Source organism: Embiotoca jacksoni, unplaced genomic scaffold, assembly GCF_022577435.1.
Source record: "Embiotoca jacksoni isolate LCO1_2020_lvr unplaced genomic scaffold, fEmbJac1.0.p SCAF_42, whole genome shotgun sequence".
Lineage (NCBI taxonomy): Eukaryota > Metazoa > Chordata > Actinopteri > Embiotocidae > Embiotoca > Embiotoca jacksoni.
In genome coordinates this window covers 2,388,477-2,410,582 of record NW_027185395.1, presented here as the reverse complement: position 1 = coordinate 2,410,582, position 22,106 = coordinate 2,388,477, and the positions used below count along the sequence as shown (strand labels likewise).

The 22,106-nt window shown below is 44.6% G+C and overlaps 1 protein-coding gene across 1 annotated transcript; it reads right to left on the bottom strand.

Moving 5' to 3' along the window:
- Positions 1–58: 58 nt before the first annotated feature.
- LOC138210012 (3'-5' RNA helicase YTHDC2-like) lies at positions 59–21,151 on the bottom strand. Its single transcript, XM_069168906.1, has 28 exons — positions 20,988–21,151; positions 20,346–20,512; positions 19,169–19,271; positions 18,294–18,450; positions 17,032–17,139; positions 16,806–16,945; positions 15,552–15,687; positions 14,579–14,705; positions 14,317–14,382; positions 13,283–13,461; positions 13,069–13,165; positions 11,589–11,676; positions 10,593–10,673; positions 10,427–10,509; positions 10,226–10,331; positions 9,965–10,084; positions 8,324–8,596; positions 7,856–7,982; positions 7,186–7,403; positions 6,464–6,635; positions 5,789–5,880; positions 4,754–4,873; positions 4,543–4,685; positions 3,009–3,180; positions 2,670–2,867; positions 2,395–2,580; positions 918–994; positions 59–828 (listed from the first exon to the last, which is right to left on the bottom strand). Exons 1-27 carry the CDS (start codon positions 21,135–21,137, stop codon positions 941–943), a joined length of 3,663 nt encoding a protein of 1,220 aa, XP_069025007.1. The 5' UTR covers positions 21,138–21,151; the 3' UTR covers positions 59–828; positions 918–940.
- Positions 21,152–22,106: the final 955 nt, after the last annotated feature.

Genomic DNA, 22,106 nt, shown 5'->3' with positions numbered 1-22,106 from the left:
AGCTGCTTTTTGTTTGTCGATTGCACAAGAGACGAGAAGGAAACAGAGGGAGGAAGGTTGAAGCAAACTTTTATTTACCAAAGAGAGTCCAGAGTAAGCAGAACTGTCCAGAAAGACGTTTTTCACACTGCAATGTTGGACTCAAATTCTTTAAAAAGCCGGTTAAACATGTGGAGAGACAGAAAGTTAAATTAATGAGTTAACATCGGAGGTGTGTTGATGTTCTTTCTGATAGTTTCATTGATCGCAGCCTCAATGACCTGAATGTGTCACCATTTTCACCAGCTGTCTTTAGAGGTGAGGACACTGAGGACATCACAGACTGTAATATTAAACCAGTGTGTGTGTGTGTGTGCGTCACAGCATCAACACTTCGACGCTCCTCAAACAGCAGCTTATTCTAACGTGTAGATTTTGATAGTCTGAAGTATTTCTTACCATAAACGGTGTGATGATGTGCAGCAGAGCCTGAAGCACGACAACAGGTTCAACAAACACAACTCAACGCAACTCAGACGCTCTCACTTCATGCACAAACAATCAGTATTTACTGAATCTGCTTTAAATAGAAGGAAGTGTGCAAAACTTTACATAAAAACCAACAACCGTCAGAGCTGAGATACAAACACGTTTCTCCTGAGTTATAAAAACCCTCGGCAGGACGAACACAGAGCTGCAGACACTTTACTAGAAACAAGACTGCTCATGAGAACCATTTTGAAAACATGGGAGTAAAACTTCAAGAGAACTTTCTGTGTAAACCAAAGTACAGGAAACACCCAGAGAACCAGAACACAACCGGCCGCTCGTCCTGACGTCTCGCCTGAGCTGTTGAAAGCAAAATAAATGCAACGTGTTATATGTCAAAACTCACGCTGCTATCAGTGTAAATGATGTGCATGCAGTCAGAGTCGGACCTCGGTGGCCGAGCTGCGCTTCCTCAGTTCTTCTTCCACAGTGAGAGCAGCTGGCTGCCGGCTTCAGCCTCCAACTCCTGCAGCACACAGAGACAGGTTTCAAACTCTTCAGAGTCACATCTCTCCAGTTTTATATCTTTATCTGCGTGGCACATAAATGTGCTGCCGGTACCAGAGTACAGCGACTGGAGCACAACAGCAGCAATGTTGAGACGAAAATGTTAATTTAATTCAGACAAAACCAAAAACCTGCTTAAAACCCACTTTGGGATTTGAGAATTTTTTTTTTATTTCTGAAAATAAAAACTGTGATTTGTCAGCATGAAGATCTGTGACACCTTTCTTCTGTTTAGCAGGATGGAGAAAAAACTAAACTAAAATCTTCACAGATCTGAAGTTGAATTTTAAACACTGACTGTCTAACAGCTCTTACTCAATATTACATTTTATTTCCCTCAACTTGTTTCATGGTCGGAGAACTTTATCTCCAGCACTCGACGCAGCCGCTCTACAACAGCAGCCAATCAGTGAAGACTACACCTCTCTTTAAGTCGTACGTACACACACACAGCTCACATTAAATAAACTCCACCTCACTCACTCACACACACACACACACACACACACACACACACACACACACACACACACACACACACACACACACACACACACACACCACAAATTATTCTGCTGGCAAAACACACCAGCAGGCACATCGAACCAAACACGGAGTGACTTTCTCTTCACGCATCGACATTGTAAAAGCTCCAAAACCACAGAAGAAGACAGACGGGAGGTGAAGGTGATTGGGTCAGACGGTTTCAGTGTTGTGAACCTCGACACTCAGAAAATATGACAGAAACTGGTGTCAGTTCACTGCCAGCGGGTAGTGGTGCCATGTTGAAGCTCAATATTATCAGAGACATTTCCCTTCCTGTAAACACTATTGATGAAGAGGAGACTCAGTTTTATATTTCCTGTTTCCTTCCTGCTGCTGATATATCCTGAATGTGTTTCTGTGGTAGCAAAAAGGTTCATAAACTTGAATCAGGATGTCATTACGAGGGTGGTCAGGTGTCCCACTGTCCATATCACCTCTCCTGCATCACACATATTGAGATGATGTCCCACATTCTGATTGGCTCTGATTTTCAAAAGCCAACACTGAAGGACAGACACCGCGGTGGTACGCTGGCACCACGTGAGGCCAAAATCAAGTCAAATATATTTTCTTTAGTCCAGCACACATTGAAGGACCAACCAACCTCACGTTGGAGAAACATAGAAAAATATGGTCCCACATTGCCCCACATGGTCCCATATTGTCCCACACAAACATACTCTTTGCCCCACATTTGGTTTGTAGATCTGGGGACCCTTGTCTCTACAGTGATTCTGGGCGCTGCAGTTTGTCCGACGCCCTCTGCTGGTGTGTTGCAGTAAAAACAGCCTCAGCTGTAGCCTGTGTGTTCACCTGTCCGTCCCTGCTGATCTGGACCTTCTTGTTGTCGTTCCACGGGTTCATGATGTGTTGGGTGACCTGGAAGGGAAGGTTCTCCTTGTTGATCCACTCCACACTGAACACCCCCCCCAGTCCCATGAAGCCACCCCAGTCCTGGCAGCTGTCCTGACTGATGACCGAGGTCATGCGAGCGTAGCCCTGTGAAGAACACACAGCAGATCAGAGTTTCTGAAGGTTAATCTTGGTTGGAAGCAGGTTTTATGGATTCTTCAGACTGTCAGTGAGACCTGGAAGTGTCCCGAGCCTTGGACGGAGAAGATGAGGATGATGAGGCTGTTCCCGAGGAAGGCCTTGGTGAGTTTGGACTCATTGCTCGGTGTCGTGGACCAGATGCCTTTCTGCTGGGAGATTTCCAGGTTCCGGATGTTGCTGCTCTTCATGATGAAGTATCGGACTGATGAAGAGACAAGCCTCGGAGACGCCGGCTGCCAACAGGAACAGGAAACAGTGAAACGATCATTAGTTGACGAGAGCCACCAAAATAAAAGACTGTATGTTGATGTAAACCAATCAGCATCCATCACTGAGACACATGGTGGCGCTGATGCTATTCAGACAGTGAATACCTGTCGGGAGGACGGAGGACCGGGGGTGTCAGAGGGACTGTCCAGAGTCCCGGTCCAGGAGGAACCACTGGAAGACTGAGGGTCGTCAGAGAGCAGGTTGACAGACAGCGAGGACTCGTCTCTGCTCTGAGCTTTAATCTGAAGCAGATCTGAGGCCGCCACCTGAAAACACCTGACGGGTATAATGGAGGAGTAATACTGTCAAATATAAAATGACACGTTATTGTTCGCTGTCCAACAGCAGCCTGGTTCTGCAGGGAGAACCGGGTCGGTATATGAAACAGGTTTGTATTACAACCAGCCTTCACTTCTCATTACTTATCATTAATATTTAAATCTTGGCTGATGATCTTGGAGGAAGATGATGTCATGAAAACCGCAGCTTCAGCCAAAACTCAAAAAAACTTGGAAGTCCTTGTTGTTTTTAAGGCAGCTGTGACTGCAGGTGCAGCACAGCTGTGGAGGACCTGCTGAGCAGATGTTCTGAGGGAACGTCAGCTTGCAGACGACCGAACTAACAAAGTCACAGATCATGAAGACGTTAGAAGTCTCCTTCATCACTGTGATGTCTGTCTGAATAAAAAGTCCAGGCTGGTGATGTCTTCATCCACACACTACAGTGAACTGATGTGGACAAACAGCCTGTCATGTTGTTGGATTTCTGTGGGTCCACGAGGATGCTGTGGCTCAGTGGCCACACCCACATATTCAAACAGGGAATTTGGGTCTAGAAAACCCAGAAGATACTGTGGAGTTCACCAGACTGGAAGAACATCACTGAGGCCGTCCACAGGAGGGGACAGAGAATATGTTGCAGCAGGTGCAACGTGATTGGCTGCTGTCTGCTGAGGCAACAGCATTATCAGACAGACAGACAAGCTGACTGACAGTTGGAGGATGCTGCAATGACCTCACAGCGCCTCCTGCTGCTCACTCTGCTCAACACCGTCTGCATGAATTCATCACATTTACATTTATCTGCTGTTGTTTAAACAGAATGCTGCAGGAAATCCAGAAGCTGAAGACACAAAGTGGTAAAACTGATGTGACCATATTTGGACGAGCTGGGGGAGGAGCTAGCGGTGTATCTGACTGATCTGATTGGAAACCTGACGATACTACGTCCCACCCACTGATAGCTGTAACCTGACTGCACCACAGGCCTGTCAATCAAACAGACACGCCCCCAAAAACAGGTCTTCTTGAATCTTCTTTTCTAATGAATGAGGGATTATTTTCAGATGGACCTCCAGAAAACTAATAAGAAGGAGTGACTTTAGCTAACAACACCGAGATAACTGATGGACACATTTTATTCACTTTGGATTTGATGAGAGAAGTTGAATGGGAGTCTATGGAGCCGGAGGCTTTTTGGAGCCGACCTCTAGTGGCGGTCTGTGGTATTGCAGCTGAAGATACTTCTGCATCGGAACCATTTTTCAGACCTGAAGCTACGAACTCTTTTATATCCGGTCAATAATAACACCAGAAAACATGACACTAAAACATAAATGTTACTGAGACTCCTTGGTACCGGTCATCGGCGGGTATCTGGGGGCTGTACTTAGAGTTCTTCACAGACGACCTTGGTCCCTCCTCGGAGGACATGGGTTTGGGCCGCTGACCGATCCCTGTGGGCTGCTGCAGGCCGGCTAACTGCTCCTCTGCTCCCAGCACCTAAAGGGCAGGCAGTTCAAACTCCAGCCATAAAGTAAAAAAAAACAAAACAAGAGGAGATGACGTACAGACACCAGAGTCTGGATGATGGCCTCGTCCTGCTGAGACCAGGGCTTCGAAGGACAGCGGATCCTCTTGATGAACAGATTCTGCCACCTCTGCCTCAGTTCAAACACCAGTCCTGCAGCCTGACGACAAGACACACAACACGGGATGAAAATATGTACGAGAATATTATGACAAAAAGTTGACATAATGGAGACAAACAGCAGCAGAGAAAAATTCATAAAAGACAAAGAACCTCCTCCAACAGTCAGTTGTCCGTCTCCCTCCATGTCTGCCCAGACTCATACTATGTGGTAAAGACATGATCAAATCTGATGCTGATGGAACAAAAAAAGTTGTTGCCATGACAACAGACGATGCTACAAATCTGGATGTTGCAGCAGAGAAGCTCCAGATTGTAAACGGTGGACGCTTCACACACGTCAGTCTCCCCCTCTGCCCCTGTGAGGGAGCTGAATGATGATGTCACAGTGAAACTTCACACATCACATCATTTCATCCCGTTTGTGTTAAAATCTTAATTTTTGTTCCACATGGCCAAAAATGTGTTTTTGGGAGGTCACGGTGACCTTTGACCACCAAAATCTAATCAGTTCAATGTTTTGTGCCAAACTCCCTCGAGGCCTTCCTAACATGTTGCATTCAGGGAACGGACAGACGGACAACATGAAAACATGCAGTAACATGGATCGAGTGTCTTAAAGATAGAAAAAGGAAAAGTTCTGCAGCATCAGGCGTCGTCGAATCGGTGGAAACACGACAAACTCAGCTGATTCAGGTCAAAAGTCTAAAAACTTTGGTCTCTTTGCAGTCTTTCTTTTCTTTCAACCTGATGTGACGGATGACAGGTTGCAGAGAGACTGCTGCAGAGCTGTGTAAGAACTTTATTTCATTTGAATCCAGCCTTTAATCTGCAGCAGGTCTTTGATGAATGTGAAGAGTTATATCAAAAAGATGAAGGAGATTAGAGCTGTGGAGCCCCACCGGTACAGAATACGGTTCAGGTAGGATCCGCTGAGAGGTTTGAGTTCCTTCACCTCTCTGTCCAGCTGGAAGACGAGCCAGTCATCGACCTTCATCTCAGCCTGGTCCTCCGTCTCACTGTCGCTGACGTCCTCCAGAGGACTGTCTGAGGGAAACAGTACGGAAACACACACCGAACGTTTACAGGCAAGTTGTTTTAACATTAATGAAGAATTTCAGGAAGACCACGTCTCCCTTCGATGAGCCTCGGAGGTTTTGGAAATAAGAACCTGTTGGATGGTGAAAGAGTCTCGCTGTGAGAGGAGAGCTGATGCTAGAAGACAGAATCACTCCCTGAGGTTCGTGGACAGGACGGGTCAGATGACGTTATCAGTGTCTCAGAAAGCCCTTCACAGCTAGGATGTAGATGTACGTATTCCCTGCCACTACTTGAGTGGTCTTTTTTTTAATGTTACTGTATATTCGAAGCATTTCCATTCCCATCATTGAGGTCTCTGAGGTCCTGACCGCAGCATTTTCTAATTTATTCTATCTGTCTATGTAAAATTTATTCTATCTATCTATGTAGAATTTATTCCATCTATCCATGTAGAATTTATTCTGTCTATCTATGATCAACTTTCTACAGTGTACATGTAGTTCATCTTCAGTGTGTGTGAAGAGATTAAATATATTTATGTTAAAAGAGGTAGCTCATCCCCAAATATGTTGTTAATGAACTTGTTTACCTGCAGCTGTCTCTACAGCAGGTTCATGGAGGGAACAACCTCCAAATATGGCCACAGTGATGGATGTGACCACGGAGCAGCAGCGGACGCTGGCCCTGCCGTGGCCCCGCCTCATCTCATCGTAGATGAACCAGTCTGTTGGGAGGGCTGGGGATGGTTTGACTGGGCTGCTCTACCAACACAAATACACACAATCACAGAGGTGACACAGTAAATAAGGAGGTTGTCATTCTGTGACAACGTTTAAATCTGACACAGAGTTCATGTCACATTAAAAACTTTCAAACAGCGAGGAAACAGGTGAACTTACAAACAGGATTTATGGCTGCACTGCAACATATTTGCTCTCAGAACTGTTTCCATTTAAAAGACACAAAAGCAACTTCATCGTCAAGAGTCTTGTGGATGGATGAGAATCCATTTGATCTATTTTGCATTAAAGTAAAGAAAATACTCCAAACAGTGTTTGCAGAGGCCCTCTGAGTAGAGCCTGTCTCCTCCGGCCCACCAAACAATCAGCTACAATAAATGATGAACCACGTAAACAGATGCCAAGATGAAAGTTTTCAGCTCCAGGAAAGCAGGAGGGATTTTACGCTGGAGGGAAACACCAAGCTGTGACTGCGTCCTGCTCAGTGGGTACGAGGTGACTGAAAATCCTTCTAGTAATTCAAGAAATAAGACCATAAAGCAGAGACACCTGTACATTTGAATTTAAACACTAGTTCTCCTACTTCGGTGCACTGGAACTGGCTCAGGGTGGACGTGGGGTGAAAGTGGACCTTCTTCTCCCCGGTGCTGGACGGGAGGGACGTCTCCCGGTCCACATAGACCAGATTTGGATACATGCCAGCCACCAACGCTGCTTTCACCACAGCCCAGTTCTCAGAGTTCAGATTCACGTCCCGGATGTCGCTGCCACCCCGGGCCCGAACAAAACCTGGGGGGCAAAAACAACATGCTCCAAATTAAAAATGTCCTGATGTCATTCAAAACAATGCAGTCACTTCCCAAAGTACTCAGTCAACTTGTGGTGTTTATTTCATTTTAGATACAAGTAAAAGGCAACTTCAATCTCGTATTTACAGGGATCCTGCAGTTACTGTGGAGGTTTGTCGGCTCACACAACACGTGCTGACAAAAGTAATTCAGAAGAAATGTCAAGTGTATTTATGGGTAAAAACAAGCAGAATAAGCATTTTCTGTTATTAATTTTGTACATTTTAAAGTTATTTTTTAGGGACATAAAGTGAATGCTGCAGGTTGGATGTTAACATTATAATGACAGCTGTGTCCACCACCACTCCTACTGTAATCAGTCAGGCAGATTCCTGTCACTTTGCATTCTGGGATGCTTTAAGCCAGGTCACACGGCACAAAAGTGGAACTGACCAATAGCACGGAGCTGTCCCAGCAGCTGTGTCCTCATGCCCAGGATCATGTCCATAGTGGCCTGGGACAGGAAGTTCTTCTCACAGAAGGATCTCTCCCAGCCGTCGCTGCGAGCCCTCTGCCACGCCTTCAACACCGAGACACACATGACAGCTGTCACCCGGACATCACTGAACCATCATCAACTGTCACTCAGAACAAAATATCATGTTTCCAACCAGAATATTGATCCCTCCGTCCTGCAGTTTGGATTCATTCTCCTAAATATTATGTGGCTGTTTTAAAGAGACGTTCATATAAGAGCTGTGAAATATTCATCGAGGATTCAGACTACACACCATTTTAATATTAGTACATCAATGTATGCATCACAATAAAGTAAGTTTACAGGGTCTGACTGGAAACACATGATGTTAATTATGATTTCCTTCATTCCTAAACAGCCGTCCTGTGAGGACCCCCGCCTACCTGGAAGGCTCTGAGCAGGGCCATGTGGTCACTGTAGGTGTTGGCAGTGAACCGTTTGCGGCAGTGTAAGGCAGCTCTTCTCTGGGAGCTCTGGGTGGGCAGGACGAAGGGGTCCCGATGGGCCAGAGTGCAGGCGATGGTTAGGATGGGGTCCAGACACTTGAGCACAACTGCACACAGCACCATCTTCCCCAGGTGGGGGTCCACCGGCAGATCGGCCAGGTGGTAGCCCAGGTCGGTCAGGTCTTCGTACTGGTCCATCGCATTGATGGTCTGAAACAAACACTTGGATGAGGAGCAGCAGGAAGCAGTAACCCTCATCAACTTTATCAACACCAGCAGGGGAAAAAAACAACCTGAACTGTCACCATGGCAACAGGGTTTCAGGTGTCATAAAAACAACATAACCTGGAACACTTTGGCTGTTAAGACCGCAGACAAATCAGGTTTGTTTTCTCAGATCAGATCTTTAGGACAGACTGTCCTCACTGTTATTTACAGTGAACAGATCAGATCTTTAGGACAGACTGTCCTCACTGCTATTTACAGTGAACAGATCAGATCTTTAGGACAGACTGTCCTCACTGCTATTTACAGTGAACAGATCAGATCTTTAGGACAGACTGTCCTCACTGTTATTTACAGTGAACAGATCAGATCTTTAGGACAGACTGTCCTCACTGTTATTTACAGTGAACAGATCAGATCTTTAGGACAGACTGTCCTCACTGCTATTTACAGTGAACAGATCAGATCTTTAGGACAGACTGTCCTCACTGTTATTTACAGTGAACAGATCAGATCTTTAGGACAGACTGTCCTCACTGCTATTTACAGTGAACAGATCAGATCTTTAGGACAGACTGTCCTCACTGCTATTTACAGTGAACAGATCAGATCTTTAGGACAGACTGTCCTCACTGCTATTTACAGTGAACAGATCAGATCTTTAGGACAGACTGTCCTCACTGTTATTTACAGTGAACAGATCAGATCTTTAGGACAGACTGTCCTCACTGCTATTTACAGTGAACAGATCAGATCTTTAGGACAGACTGTCCTCACTGTTATTTACAGTGAACAGATCAGATCTTTAGGACAGACTGTCCTCACTGCTATTTACAGTGAACAGATCAGATCTTTAGGACAGACTGTCCTCACTGCTATTTACAGTGAACAGATCAGATTTTGTGTGTCCAGACTGATCCAGACATCACCAACCTATCTGCATGGGTTGCCGTGGTAACGACATACATGCAGCTACTCTGGTGATGCAGCTTTCCAACGCGGAAGTTGCAGTTCGACAGTTTATTTCAGCTTCTGTCCGTGAAGTGATGTCACCGTCGTCCTCCACGCCGCCTAAATCTTCACTTTCTGACAGCTCTGTTAGCGATAGCGTAGATTCTGCTCACTCTGAAAATGACGTCATCACCGTGTGTTGCGTTGTGAGTGACTGATCTGAGCCAGCGGAGCGTCCGGACTGAGACGCATCTGTAGAAATCTGATTGGAATCACATTTCAAACCTCCTCTGAACGTGGTTTGGATTTCATGTGTTTTTTTTGCTGTTTTGCAGACTTTCAAAAATCAATCTGGATCTGACAAAAATGGGACTTCCAGTGCGGCACACTGGTCCACTTTACCTTCAGCATCTGCACAGCACTCCTGATTGCATGAGCAGGAGGCGGCTGTGGAGCTTTGGACAGGAAGTCAGCCACAGCACAGGAGGAGGGAGCCAGCAACTTGGTCTGCAGACACAGTTCCTGACACACACAACATGTCACGGTCACTTCTGCATCTTAAACAGCAGGTTTTACTTCACATTATACAACACGTGTGTGTGTGTGTGTGTGTGTGTGTGTGTGTGTGTGTGTGTGTGTGTGTGTGTGTGTGTGTGTGTGTACCTGCAGTGGCATCCGCAGCAGCTGTGGAACCTGAAACTCCGGCATGTTGTTGAAGCGGAGTCGACTGTAGAGGTGGAAGCACACGCCTGGTCTGCAGCGTCCGGCTCTGAGGACACGTCAGTTATTAACATGCGTCACAGATGAATGAATTCAAATTACATGAATATTAAACATGAAGGATGTGGACAGTGTTCACGCTACCTTCCTGTCCTCTGCAGAGCGCTGGTTTTAGAGATCCAGACGGTCTTCAACAGGGACACACGGCTGAGGGCATCAAAGGACTTCTACAACAGGAACATGTACATGTTAGTTGATCGCTACTCTCGCTGTTGGACATGTTGTAGATCCACTCTGATGGAGACAGCACCTCTTTGAGCTTCCCCGAATCGATGACAAAGACCACGTCGTTGATGGTGATGCTCGTCTCAGCGATGTTGGTAGAAAGAATCTGAAAGGGTTAAAGGTTAATTCAGTTGTCATATCCATATTAAAACACGCACAATGAAAGAGATTACGTTTCTCAGGACCAAGGTGCAGAGGTAATTATCTAAAAATGTAAATGTGCAGCTAAAAACATACATAAAACACACCTAAGACACAGAATTAAAAGACAGTAACAGAACAGCTGAAAAGCTAAAAAGTGCATCAAGTAAGAAAAGTGATAAATTTAAGACAAAATATAGCGGCCAGTATGTCCTCTAGTACAGGACTCAGTGAAGCAGCATAACAAGCTGCAGACGAAGGGAGGAGAATGAATTTCCTTCAAAATAAAAAACTGTGAAGTTGACTCATGCTTCAAATCAGCTGATCAGCATCTGCGGTACTCTGAACACGTTTAAAATCACCGCCATGAACAGTTTTTATTTATTAATGAACTTCACACAATCGATACCAGTTTTGAGCATCAGTCACACCGACACAGCTTTTGATGTGCTTCTCCAAGTTGTCGTTGCTTCTTCATGTGTTTGTCTCGCTGCAGCATGAGTTTAAGGTCCGGCCAACGCCGCCCTGATCTGTGCATCGTCATGGAAACAGACTGAAAACATCGAAGGCTCCGGAAGGTTTCGAACAGTCGTGTGTATTTTGTGATAGTTTGAATATGGTTTGTGTCCTGAAAAATGCTGACTGTTGTAAAAACTGATGACATCATTTGATGTGGGAATGAAAACACATTGTGCTGCTCAGTAAAGTGAATGTGAAACGTTAATGAAATGTTAACCTGTTGGTGTGTCTCGCCCTCGTCTCGACAAATCCACATTTCCCTCCTACATAAACCTCTCTTCACTCTGACGGCCTGATTGAAGCTTCGCTGACATTAATCTGAATGAGGCCGGTTGAAAAGTCAGAGATATCAGAGACTCACGATCTTCCTGACACCAGGCGGAGAGCTCTTCATGGCTTTCTTCTGATCCAGGGTCTGCATGTCTGAGTGTAGAGTGAACACCTGGAACCTGTCAGACACACAGATGCACCGTGTGCTGCACATATTATATAATCAGCACTATGACAATAAAGCTCTTATTAAAACATGTGAGTTGTTTAAAGGATTATTGTTCCCTGAATGTGGCTGTAGGTTATGTTAACTTTGCACTGACAACACGTGGACATTCAGGGAACTGAAGACGGGTGAACAACAAGATATCACAGTCCCTCCAGGATTTCAGGAGTCTGTTCGTGAGTATTGTGATAAGAAATGTTGGATTTTGCGGCAGATATTGTCAAAAATTGTGATGTAATTTGCAGAGTTTTTAGTAAGTTTTTGGGAGAAAAAAAATACCTGACAAACAATGATATGTTGTTCTAGTGGTGAAACTTAAAGATCACCAATGTTGTCATCCTGAAGACTTGTATTTAATCTGCACAAAAACCTGAAGAAAAGGACAACTGGACCAAAAGTTCAGCTGTTCGTGTGTTAAGAAAAGCATTCGTTTAGACTTAAAACACTCTGCGAGAGATCACAGTGTTCCACCAGTCACAAACACGAGGATCTGGTTATATTCCTGGACACACCAAGATCCCACATTACAACTGGAGCAAAGATGGATCCCAATGCAGCGACCCTGAATGTTCCAGACTCAACTGTGTTTGATTTGTTCAGATCACAGACTGGATATAAAACTATATAAAACCACAGACTGTTTCTAAAAGAGTTCGTAGCTTCAGGTCTGTAAAATGGTTCCGATGCAGAAGTGTTCTTCAGCTGCAATACCAGCGAGTGCCACTAGAGGTCGTCTCCAAAAAGCCTCTGGCTCCATAGACTCCCATTCAACTTCTCTCATCAAATCCAAAGTGAATAAAATGTGTCCATCAGTTATCTCGGTGTTGTTAGCTAAAGTCACTCCTTCTTATTAGTTTTCTGGAGGTCCATCTGAAAATAATCCCTCATTCATTAGAAAAGAAGATTCAAGAAGACCTGTTTTTGGGGGCGTGTCTGTTTGATTGACAGGCCTGTGGTGCAGTCAGGTTACAGCTATCGGTGGGCGGGACGTAGTATCGTCAGGTTTCCAATCAGAACAGTCAGATACACCGCTGGCTCCTCCCCCAGCTCGTCCTAATATGGTCACTTCCTGCTCCAAAATAGCAAAGATGGTGACGGACAGAATCTGAACTGGAGGCTTCATAACGTTCACAAACCAACGATGACATCACTGATGGATGATGACATCACTGATGGTTGCTGATTGGTTCAGATTCAGACACCAGTGAATCTTTACAATCCCATTAAGAAACATTAAAACACCACAACTTTAAACATACAGCCTACTCTCATTCGTTAGATTAAAACATACAGTATTATATTTATTACATGATGAGGTCTCCCATGTTTCTTATGTCCATCTTACCTCTCGGAGTGAGAGGAGAATCTCTTGTCGTCACACAGGATGCGGTCTCTGAGGGCCACGATCTCGTCGTATCCAGGAAGAAAGATGAGGACGGCACCTGAAGACCAGAACAGAAAAACTCACATCCTGCCATGAACACGTTTTCTTCAGCTCCAGATCTGACTTTATATAAAAATGATCTTTTTGAGTAGAAAAATGAATTGCTGAGGCTCACCGTCGCTGCTGGTGGAGCAGACGTTGTGCAGCAGGTCCATGATGAGGTCCAAGTCCACCCACTGGTCATCACAGCTGTGGTGGTACAGGGTGAGCAGCTCCTGCTCCTCACTGCTCAGCTCTGCGGCTGCAGCCTGCAGCAGGGTCGACTCATCCAGGCTGCTCACCTCGACCAGAGGACTGCACACACGGCAGATAATATTCAGACACTTTGAGCTCAATATATATTTTCTACGTTTCGTTTTTTTCATCAATAAAACTGATGTGAACAAGTGAAAACCTTTTTTAGAATATTTTGCAAATTCATTCAAAATCTGAAGAGAAGTTTTCAGACCCTGAATTCAGGTGAGCAGCAAGTCCAGCTTCAGGTCTTTTTGGGCAAGTCTGAAAACCTGGACTTTATTCATTCTTCCAGGTGGATCCTCTCAGGCTGGATCAGACTGGATGTGAAGTCTTTAGTCTTTAGTCTCAGGTCTCTGGAGCAGCTCCTCCGTATCATGATGCTGCCACCACTGTCCTTCCAGCAGCTCCTCCTCCAGTACAGCTCTGTTAGAGGGACTGCTGGGTTTGTGGTCACCTCCCTGACCTCGCCTCTTGTTCCTCTGTCCCTCAGTTTGTCCCCTTTTGAACTCTCTGACGAGTCCTGCTGGTTGCAAACTTATTCCAGCTCACCGTTATTGATCCCACTGAACACTCAGAGGTTTAGAAACTCTGTCGGCCCCTCGCCCTGATCAATGTCTCACCAGTTTATCAGAGGTCTGCGGACACTTCTTCAGACTCAGTTTATTTCAGGTGGATGACCCGGTTCTACACACGTCTCAGGGATAATTAACCAGGATGCATCAGATCACTCTGTGGAGTGGCAGCTGAAAGGTCCAGATACTTCTTCTAATCAAGTATTTCACTTTTTTTTTCAACAAAATTGCAGGTGTTTCTAAAAGTAAGCTTTCACTTTGACAGTTTTGATTATTGATTGCAGATTAATGTGTTTCAGTCCAAAGTACAACGCCGTGTGTTGCGCAACACTTCCCTTACATGGAGGACGTGAGTAGATCCTCAGCGTCCGTTTGCTGGAAGTGTTTGGCGAAGTCTGCAGCCGTCCTGAAAGGAGATGAGAACAAGAGTCTCATGTGGGCGAAGCTTCAAAGATTTCAGCTACATTATTGGTTCCATTATAAGGATCTAAAATCACATTAAAATGACACGCCTCCATTTCTGTGGACACAAAACGGTTGTGAATCCCTGAATCACCTCCTTCAGTTGCTGCAGACTGTAATGAGACAGATCATCTTCCTACCATCCGTTGGACGCCTTCACGTGGACGTCAGCTCCCACGTTGATCAGCCGCGCCATCGGTGTGAGGAGGCCTCGACCTGCTGCGGCCATCAGAGGCGTGGCCCCCGTCTCACTGTGGGTGTAGTCCACTGGACGAAACCCAAGGAAACAGACAGAGACGAGTCAGAGGGACGTTAAATGTTGTTGTTTGTGTTTATGACAGCATACGAATCATGGCGGTACTTCCTCGTTTTACCTGGATTCTACATCTGTATCCAGATCACAACTAAAGCAAATCCAAGAAATCTCTAAAACATTTGCATGATTTTCCACAAAAACAACGTTGTGAATAGAAGCTGTGCTGAAAGTGTTACAGCACAGGAGGCCTTTCCAAAACAAACCTGCCCCGTCAACTAAAACAACTCATCTACAGCCGGCAGCTCTTCATCCTCTCCTCATCATCACAAACAACCACATGCTGGGTGACCAAAAAAACCAGAAGAAACCGAGGTGACAAGGTTCATAGGAAATGTGGTTTTATCATGAGATTAAGCACTTTAAACTATTTCTATTTTTATCATTATTATTAAAAAAGCATTTAAAGCTCTTAATCTGACAGCACATATCAGTCACACACTGTTCTGTAAAGCTACGTCACTTTCATGACTCAAACATGTTTTGTAACTTTGAGCTCCATGAAGCTTCTGCTAGTTAAAAACTAATATATTTCTTTGATGTGCAGTATGATTATCATTATAGGAAGTGATTACAAATGACCCTTTATTTACTAATTATATTTTGTCCATGATTTTAACTAAAAACACACTAGAAACTCAGCATCACAATTTCTGAGCACAGCTGCTGCAGAATTATTTGATATTTGATCCCAACGATCACAAAAAAACAACCTTGAAATTCTGGAGGGACAGATCGGTGTCCGTCTGTGTTCATATGTAGAGACACACAACAGGACACGTCCTCCAACGGACTCGTACCGTTCACTCCCTCGTTGCGGATGAGGTTGAGGAGCTGAGTGAAAGCACCCTGGTCTTCGTGAAGGAAGATGTTGGCGATGCAGGAGTCCATCTGATGGAGGAGCCACGGCTCCGGCTGCTCCGCTCCGCCCTCCTCCTGTCACAGAAACACACTGACCTAACAACACCACCCACGGAGACGTACTCGGAGCAGCAGAAAGTACTGCAGGGCCGCACGGTAACCGCGGCTACGTGAACGTCAGTGATGTCACCGCGGACCTGAAACTGGAGCAGAGAAACATCCGATTTTGGGTCAAACTCTGTAAATGTTCAGACTGTCAACACCAAGTTCTACCGGGACCTTCTGAGGTTCTGTTCTGGTTCGGACTTCTTTTCTGCCAGTCAGTCTGGGTTTGGTGCTTCCTGTTTCATTTTGAAATAACTCACCTCTTGTGTCTGTCTTGTTTTCACTTCCTGTCCTTTGTATGATTATTGGCCCCGCCCCCTAATTAATTTCAGCTGTCCCTCATTGTCCTTCCCTCCCTGCTGTATTTAGTCTTTGTGCTCTTCTTCCCTCTTTTGTCAGTTTGTTTCAGTTTCCTGTCTGTTGCTGCATCTTTTGAAACCCAGTGAACACAAACCACCTGAACTGTAGCGCCATGGCAACAGGCTTCTCCAACATGACAGCGCGCCGCTGACATCGTGTTAAAAACCGGCGAGTTTCTCACCTTCAACAACACGACTGCCAGAAAACTAAACATGAGGAGTGACTATAGCTAACAACACCGAGATAACTGCCGGAGACATTTTATTCACTGAGAATTTTATTAGATGAGTCGAAGTCTATGGAGCCGGAGGCTTTTTGGAGCCGACCTCTAGTGGCACTCAGTGGTATTGCAGCTTAAGACATTTCTGCATCAGAACCATTTTTCAGACCTGGAAACTACGAACACCTTTATATCCAGTCTGTCTGTTCCCCAAAAATCGGACATCACTTTTGATGTTACTCTGCTCAAGTTTCAGGTCCATGGAGTTTCACCGAGGAGGCAGCACTGTAGTGCCGGCCTCACTAGTGAAAGATGAAATTATTACGTATGAAAAAAACCTTGTTAAGCAGTAAGACGCATATTTAATGATGTAATGTTCTGGCTCCATCAACGACGCGATGCGATGCTGAACAGTGGACTCAGATCCACTGAGAGTGTATGTGTGTGTGTGTGTGTGTGTGTGTGTGTGTGTGTGTGTGTGTGTGTGTGTGTGTGTGTATTGGTTTACCATCTTGTTGAAGACTCTGTCTGCACAGCTTCTGTCCTGGAGGACGCCTGCAGCTGAGACACGAGTCCTCTGCGTCCCCACAGCAGACCTGGTCTCCACCGCCTCACACCACTCCATCAAACACTGCCGCTGTCTCTCCTCTGAGGACAGAAGACGTGAGACACACGGAGGACATGAGGACAGATGTGGACCAGAAGGTTGTAGGTTACGAGGAGAGACATCCTACTTCTCTGCATCTCTTCCTCGTACTTCCAGACATCCTTGTTGTTGAAGCCCGTCAGCCTCAGGATGTCCTCGAGGAAGAGCTCCGTCACCTCAAACTGTCTTCCTTTGACTGAAGAAGAAACATTTTTAAAAGCTTTATTGATGATAAAATCGTGACGATCGGACCAGACCATTCAAATCATCCATGACACCATTTTAACATAAACTATTCTACTTTTAAAAATACCACAGTGAATGGTAATGACAGCTCAGATCACATTATGAGCCTCTATAATGTTTCTGTAAAGTTTCAGGATGTGAACACTGTGACGACATGTTGTTGATATAAAGTCAACATCACATCAGTCACATGCTAAATGCTGGGACACCATCATTAACTCAAACACACAGTATATCCAAACTGTTCCTGTAGTTTTCACACCTGTTGCTACACCTGCTCTCCATATGTTGTTCTTATCGTCTGTTACTGACAGTCACATTTCCAGAATGTGGCAGAGTTGTCGGTTATTTAGAAACAAACAAATCACCGGCATATTAATGCCTCACATTTTCTCCAGAAAATTATGATCTTGCAATAATGAACACAAATTCAAGCAAACTCAACAATATTTGCAGGCGCTTATCATTTTTTAACGTGATTTTTTTCGTGATGTTTCTGCAAAAAATGTCGTGCATATTATCAAAGGAAATGATTCCATATTACTGGATGTTAAATGAGTTTTCTCCACACGTCCAGTTGTCAGAGACGTCTCTTTGTTTGTTTCATCCAGCAGGTCTATGCGTTGAATGAACATGAATTAAACAGCATCTAAAGCTCTTATTTTGAAAGGCTGATGTAGTCCTTGTTTCTATATTCCAGTCACAGACGGTCTGTTCTGGAAACATACACAGCTTTTAGGAGCTTTTAGCAGCTTTTTGGACCTTTCAGTAGCTTTTATCTCCACGGTTCTCCAAGTTCAATAAATACATACAAAAAGATCAGCACTAAAATATTTCTGTGATGTGCAGCAGGATTATTATCACAGGAAGTGATTACACATTTGTTACTTTGTCAGGTGGTGCTTTAAATTAAAAATCTCATTTTTCTTTCTCGACTTTTTTCTAATTCCTGCAATTTTACACAAAAACTTTTGATTAATTTTTGAGAAAATCCACCACAAAAGCCAACATTTCTGATCATAACAATCACAAAAAACAGGGTGACAACAGCACCTCTGTTGTGGATGACTGACAGCTGGTATCAGTGAACACATACGGACTCACGGTGGATCACAGGACACGAGCCGAAGTACCGAAGGAACAGGTCGATGTCCAGAGCGGCGCTGGAGAGGATCAGTTTCAGCGTCGGGATCTTCTGCAGCACATCCCACATCTTCGTGAGCAGGAAGTCGGTCAGACCGTCCCGCTCGTGCACCTCGTCCTGCAGGTGGACACCGTGGATCAGCTGAAGCAAAACGAAAGTCCAACTGGAAGCTGGAAGTTAGAGCTGAACGTCTGTTTGTTTCTGACGTTTCACGCCGCAGCCTGCTGATCGGGGTCAGAGGTCAAACAGGCTGCAAACGTTCAGCAAAAACAAGGATCATTCTGATATTTTTGTGATGGGGAAACTAACTTTTGTTTTAATACTTGAATAAGAAAAGTTTGAAAGCTGTTGGAAATTTTGAATTTGACTATACATCCTCATTTAAAACGGATTTTACATAATCCAACACGGCTACTTCTCTTTTTACATGTATTATTTACAGTGTACTTTTAAGTTATGTTTACTTCATTCTTTTCCCTTTTCACCCGTTAAAATGGGAATGTCATATAAATATGTTTTACAAGATAATATTTCAGTTTTGTTCCAAATAAATATTAAAATTTAAGGGAAAAAAATGATAATTGTGGTTTATTTCCTATGAATGTGTCTGCTGAGCCTCTGTGGGTCAGAATAACTGTGACCTTTCACCTCTGCTGTAGAAATTCATTAGAAAAGCGTCCTTTTCCCCTGATGCAGATACTGAACAACAAACGATTAAAATGAGTCGAATAAGAATCATGTTTCATATTTCCACACGTTCCCCCGACAGTCGGATCAACAGGAAATGAGCCAGGTTGAACTACGCGGAGACTTTATGTCCTCTGTGTTTGCTCACCACGATGACGTGTGTGACCGTCGTCAGGCTGTCGTCTCCGGCCATCAGCGTCCTGAGGAACACGCCGCTGGTGCAAAACGTCAGCAGTGTCTTCGGAGACACCCTGAAATTCACAGAGAAAACACTTCAACAAGCTCACAAGTGTCACAGTGGAAAAATGTTCTTAAATTCTCGTTTAGCAAACTGCAGTTAAAGTCACGACATTTCATGCTGTTTGAGGTTTTCTCTCTTTTATATTCCGTTGTGATGTTGAATGTTAAACGTGGCAGCCGTCCTAAAACATGATGCGACACTATTCCTGTTGAACGCAGCACACTGATCTCTTTCTGAGGCAATAAAAACCCTGATAAGATACCAGAACTCAAAAAAATAAAGGCAACTGATTGTTGATGAACTCAAAAGTCCACTGTTTTCAGAGCTTTAATATTGATGACTTATCTTGATTACTTTCTACATGTACCTCTTCCGAGGGATTAAATTTACAGAACTTCAAAAAATAAGTACACAAACACTTTCTTTTATGTTAACACACAAGCTGCGTTCAGAATCGCACATTTTTCTTCTTCCTGTTGTAAACTGGATCTGTGTGAGTGTCTGCTGCACGGCGCTGCAGCCGGAGCAGACAGCTCGAGTCCAGAGCGGCATTCTCTCGGACAGATTAAGAAAGAAATCAAAAATGGGAAATATGGGAAATACTGGAAATACTGTTACGTGTTAATGCATAATACAGCCTGACAGTGACCTCAGAAATCAGTTTCTAATGTGGAAACAATAAGGACAGTGAAAATATACTTTTAAGTGTTGCTAACTTAATCCAGCAAATAGTTCAATTTAGTTAAAAAAAATATTAGTTTACTTAACTCAAAAGGAAGAAAATGTCACAGAAATAAAAAAATAAAAAATTTAAGTTAGTATACTTAAAAAATAAAATTAAAAAAACCCTCAACTGGAACACATCTGTGAGCCTCTGGAAGAAACATCTGCCGTACTTCATTCAACGTTCAGGGTGACTCGAGTGTTCACTGTAAACGTAGCTGACTGTCATTCAAAGAAACTGTTTACCATTTAGAAAACAGGAGCCTTCACGTGTTTGTGCTGTAAAGCTGTTAGAAGCATTTTTTTATTTAACTGGACTCGAACTGAAGTTTTCAGCTTGTTGTGCTCCGATGGAACCGACCTGCTCTCCAGTCGGATGTGGTAACCAACGGTCTGGCCGACACTCTCCCCTCTCTCTGCTGCCACCCTCTCGGCCACAGCGATGGAGGCCAGGCGTCTGGGCTGAGTGCAGAAGATCCTGCAGGGCTCTCCCTTCAGCCTGCAGTCATCCAGCAGGAACTGAGGGATCTAGACCAGAGACAGACAGTGGATCACCTTTAAAAAATTTCCCCTCGGGGATTAATAAAGTAAATACCTACCCTACCTAATCTGAGGCTCAATCTTTACCACACACACACACTACAGTTCTGTAGTTCTGATCCAGGATCAGCAGCAGCAGTCCTCCAATGAGGTGAACACAGAAATAAATAGAAAATAAAACCAATCCCTCCGTAATTCACAAGATGCTGCAATTTTGTTTTAGTGTCAAAAATATTTCTTTAAAAAAGTAACCACATAATTTCACATCATAAATAGAGGTCAAAGGTCAAAAGCTCAAGCTAAGGTAACCTGAACGCAATGAATTTTGCAGGTGTTTGGTCACAAAGCCGAGTTTAACATCTGGAGTTTCCTACTAAAAAACAAACCAGTTAACCTGTTAGTGGTGAGCGAGGAGGAGTCAGAGGATCGCCGTGGTGACCGAGCTTTATCGCACTCCACCCACCTGCGTAGTTTTCCCGGAGCCGGTCTCGCCCACCACCAGCACCACCCTGTTGTCTCGGACCAGCTGGACGATCTCCTCCTGGTGTTCAGACACGGGCAGAGCGCGGCGGAAGCCGTCCAGCTCTGACGGAGATCTCCTCTGAGGCACCATCGGGATGCCGTTGTTCAGACGCCCGCTCGCCCGCTTCCTGTCGTAGCTGTTGTCTGAAGGAGGAGCAGAGGAGGGAAGATCTTTAGTCTCTGAATCACAACCTCCACGTTTGTGTGATTCACTCTACATCATAATGACATTCTCGTCTATCTTTTGACGCCCGTTTGCCCAAAGTCACAGCGACTCTTGACAAAGAAACTTAAATATAAACATCATTGCACATTGACTCGTGTTTCCCAAGTCAGGAACATGTCTTCTCCTTCAGAGTGGATGTTAATGTGTGTAACTCAGGACTGACAACAACCTGGTTCTGCAGCTGCAGACATGCTGCTCCTGTTGCTGGGCTGCACGTCGCCGCGCTCCTTCCTGCTGAGGGGCAACGTCTGACGCAGGCCGCGGATGAAACAGATGGAATTGTGGGAGAGTGGGAGGGGCGTAGCGGGCTGAAGTCTGTCTGAACCATCCTTCTTCCTGATGGTGAGGAAGCGACTGGATCCCTTTCTGAAAGTCAAAGAAATTCTTTCATTAACACACTTCTTCAAACTAAAATAAACGAATACAAAGATGTGATCAGCTCCACAGAAAGCTGATCGGAGCTGATTACGATTATTGATTGATTAGCCGTCAGCCTGTTGTGTCATGGACTTTTGAGGTGAACTTTTTCTCCCTCTCAAATACACCACAGCATCTCTTCTGCTGCACTATTTTAAAGGCTCAGTTCATCTAAATTAACCTACAATTAAATAAAATGACTCCCAAAGGTTTTAATCAGTGTAACTCAAGTCCTGGTGGAGGAACGGACCCACTGCTGTTAGAGATGTAACCCAGAGACCGAGCCACTCGGTGGACGAAAGCCCTCTCAGTGCTGGTGAAGGACGAAGGAAACTCCAGCTCTGTTCAGTCGGAGGAGGGAAACAAGATCAGCGCACTGGAACACCACACACTTCACAGCTTTTATTTTCTGATTGA

What these genes read in the sequence shown, in the direction of transcription:
- LOC138210012 (XM_069168906.1), bottom strand. Translation starts at nt 21,137, where the DNA reads ATGGTGCCTCAGAGGAGATCTCCGTCAGAGCTGGACGGCTTCCGCCGC. An exon ending in GCTCCGGGAAAACTACGCAG is followed by an intron (nt 20,513 to 20,987) that starts GTGGGTGGAGTG and finishes TCTCTGGTCTAG; the next exon opens with ATCCCTCAGTTCCTGCTGGA. An exon ending in ATTCGGGGAAGCTCAAAGAG is followed by an intron (nt 10,510 to 10,592) that starts GTGCTGTCTCCA and finishes TTCCTGTTGTAG; the next exon opens with AAGTCCTTTGATGCCCTCAG.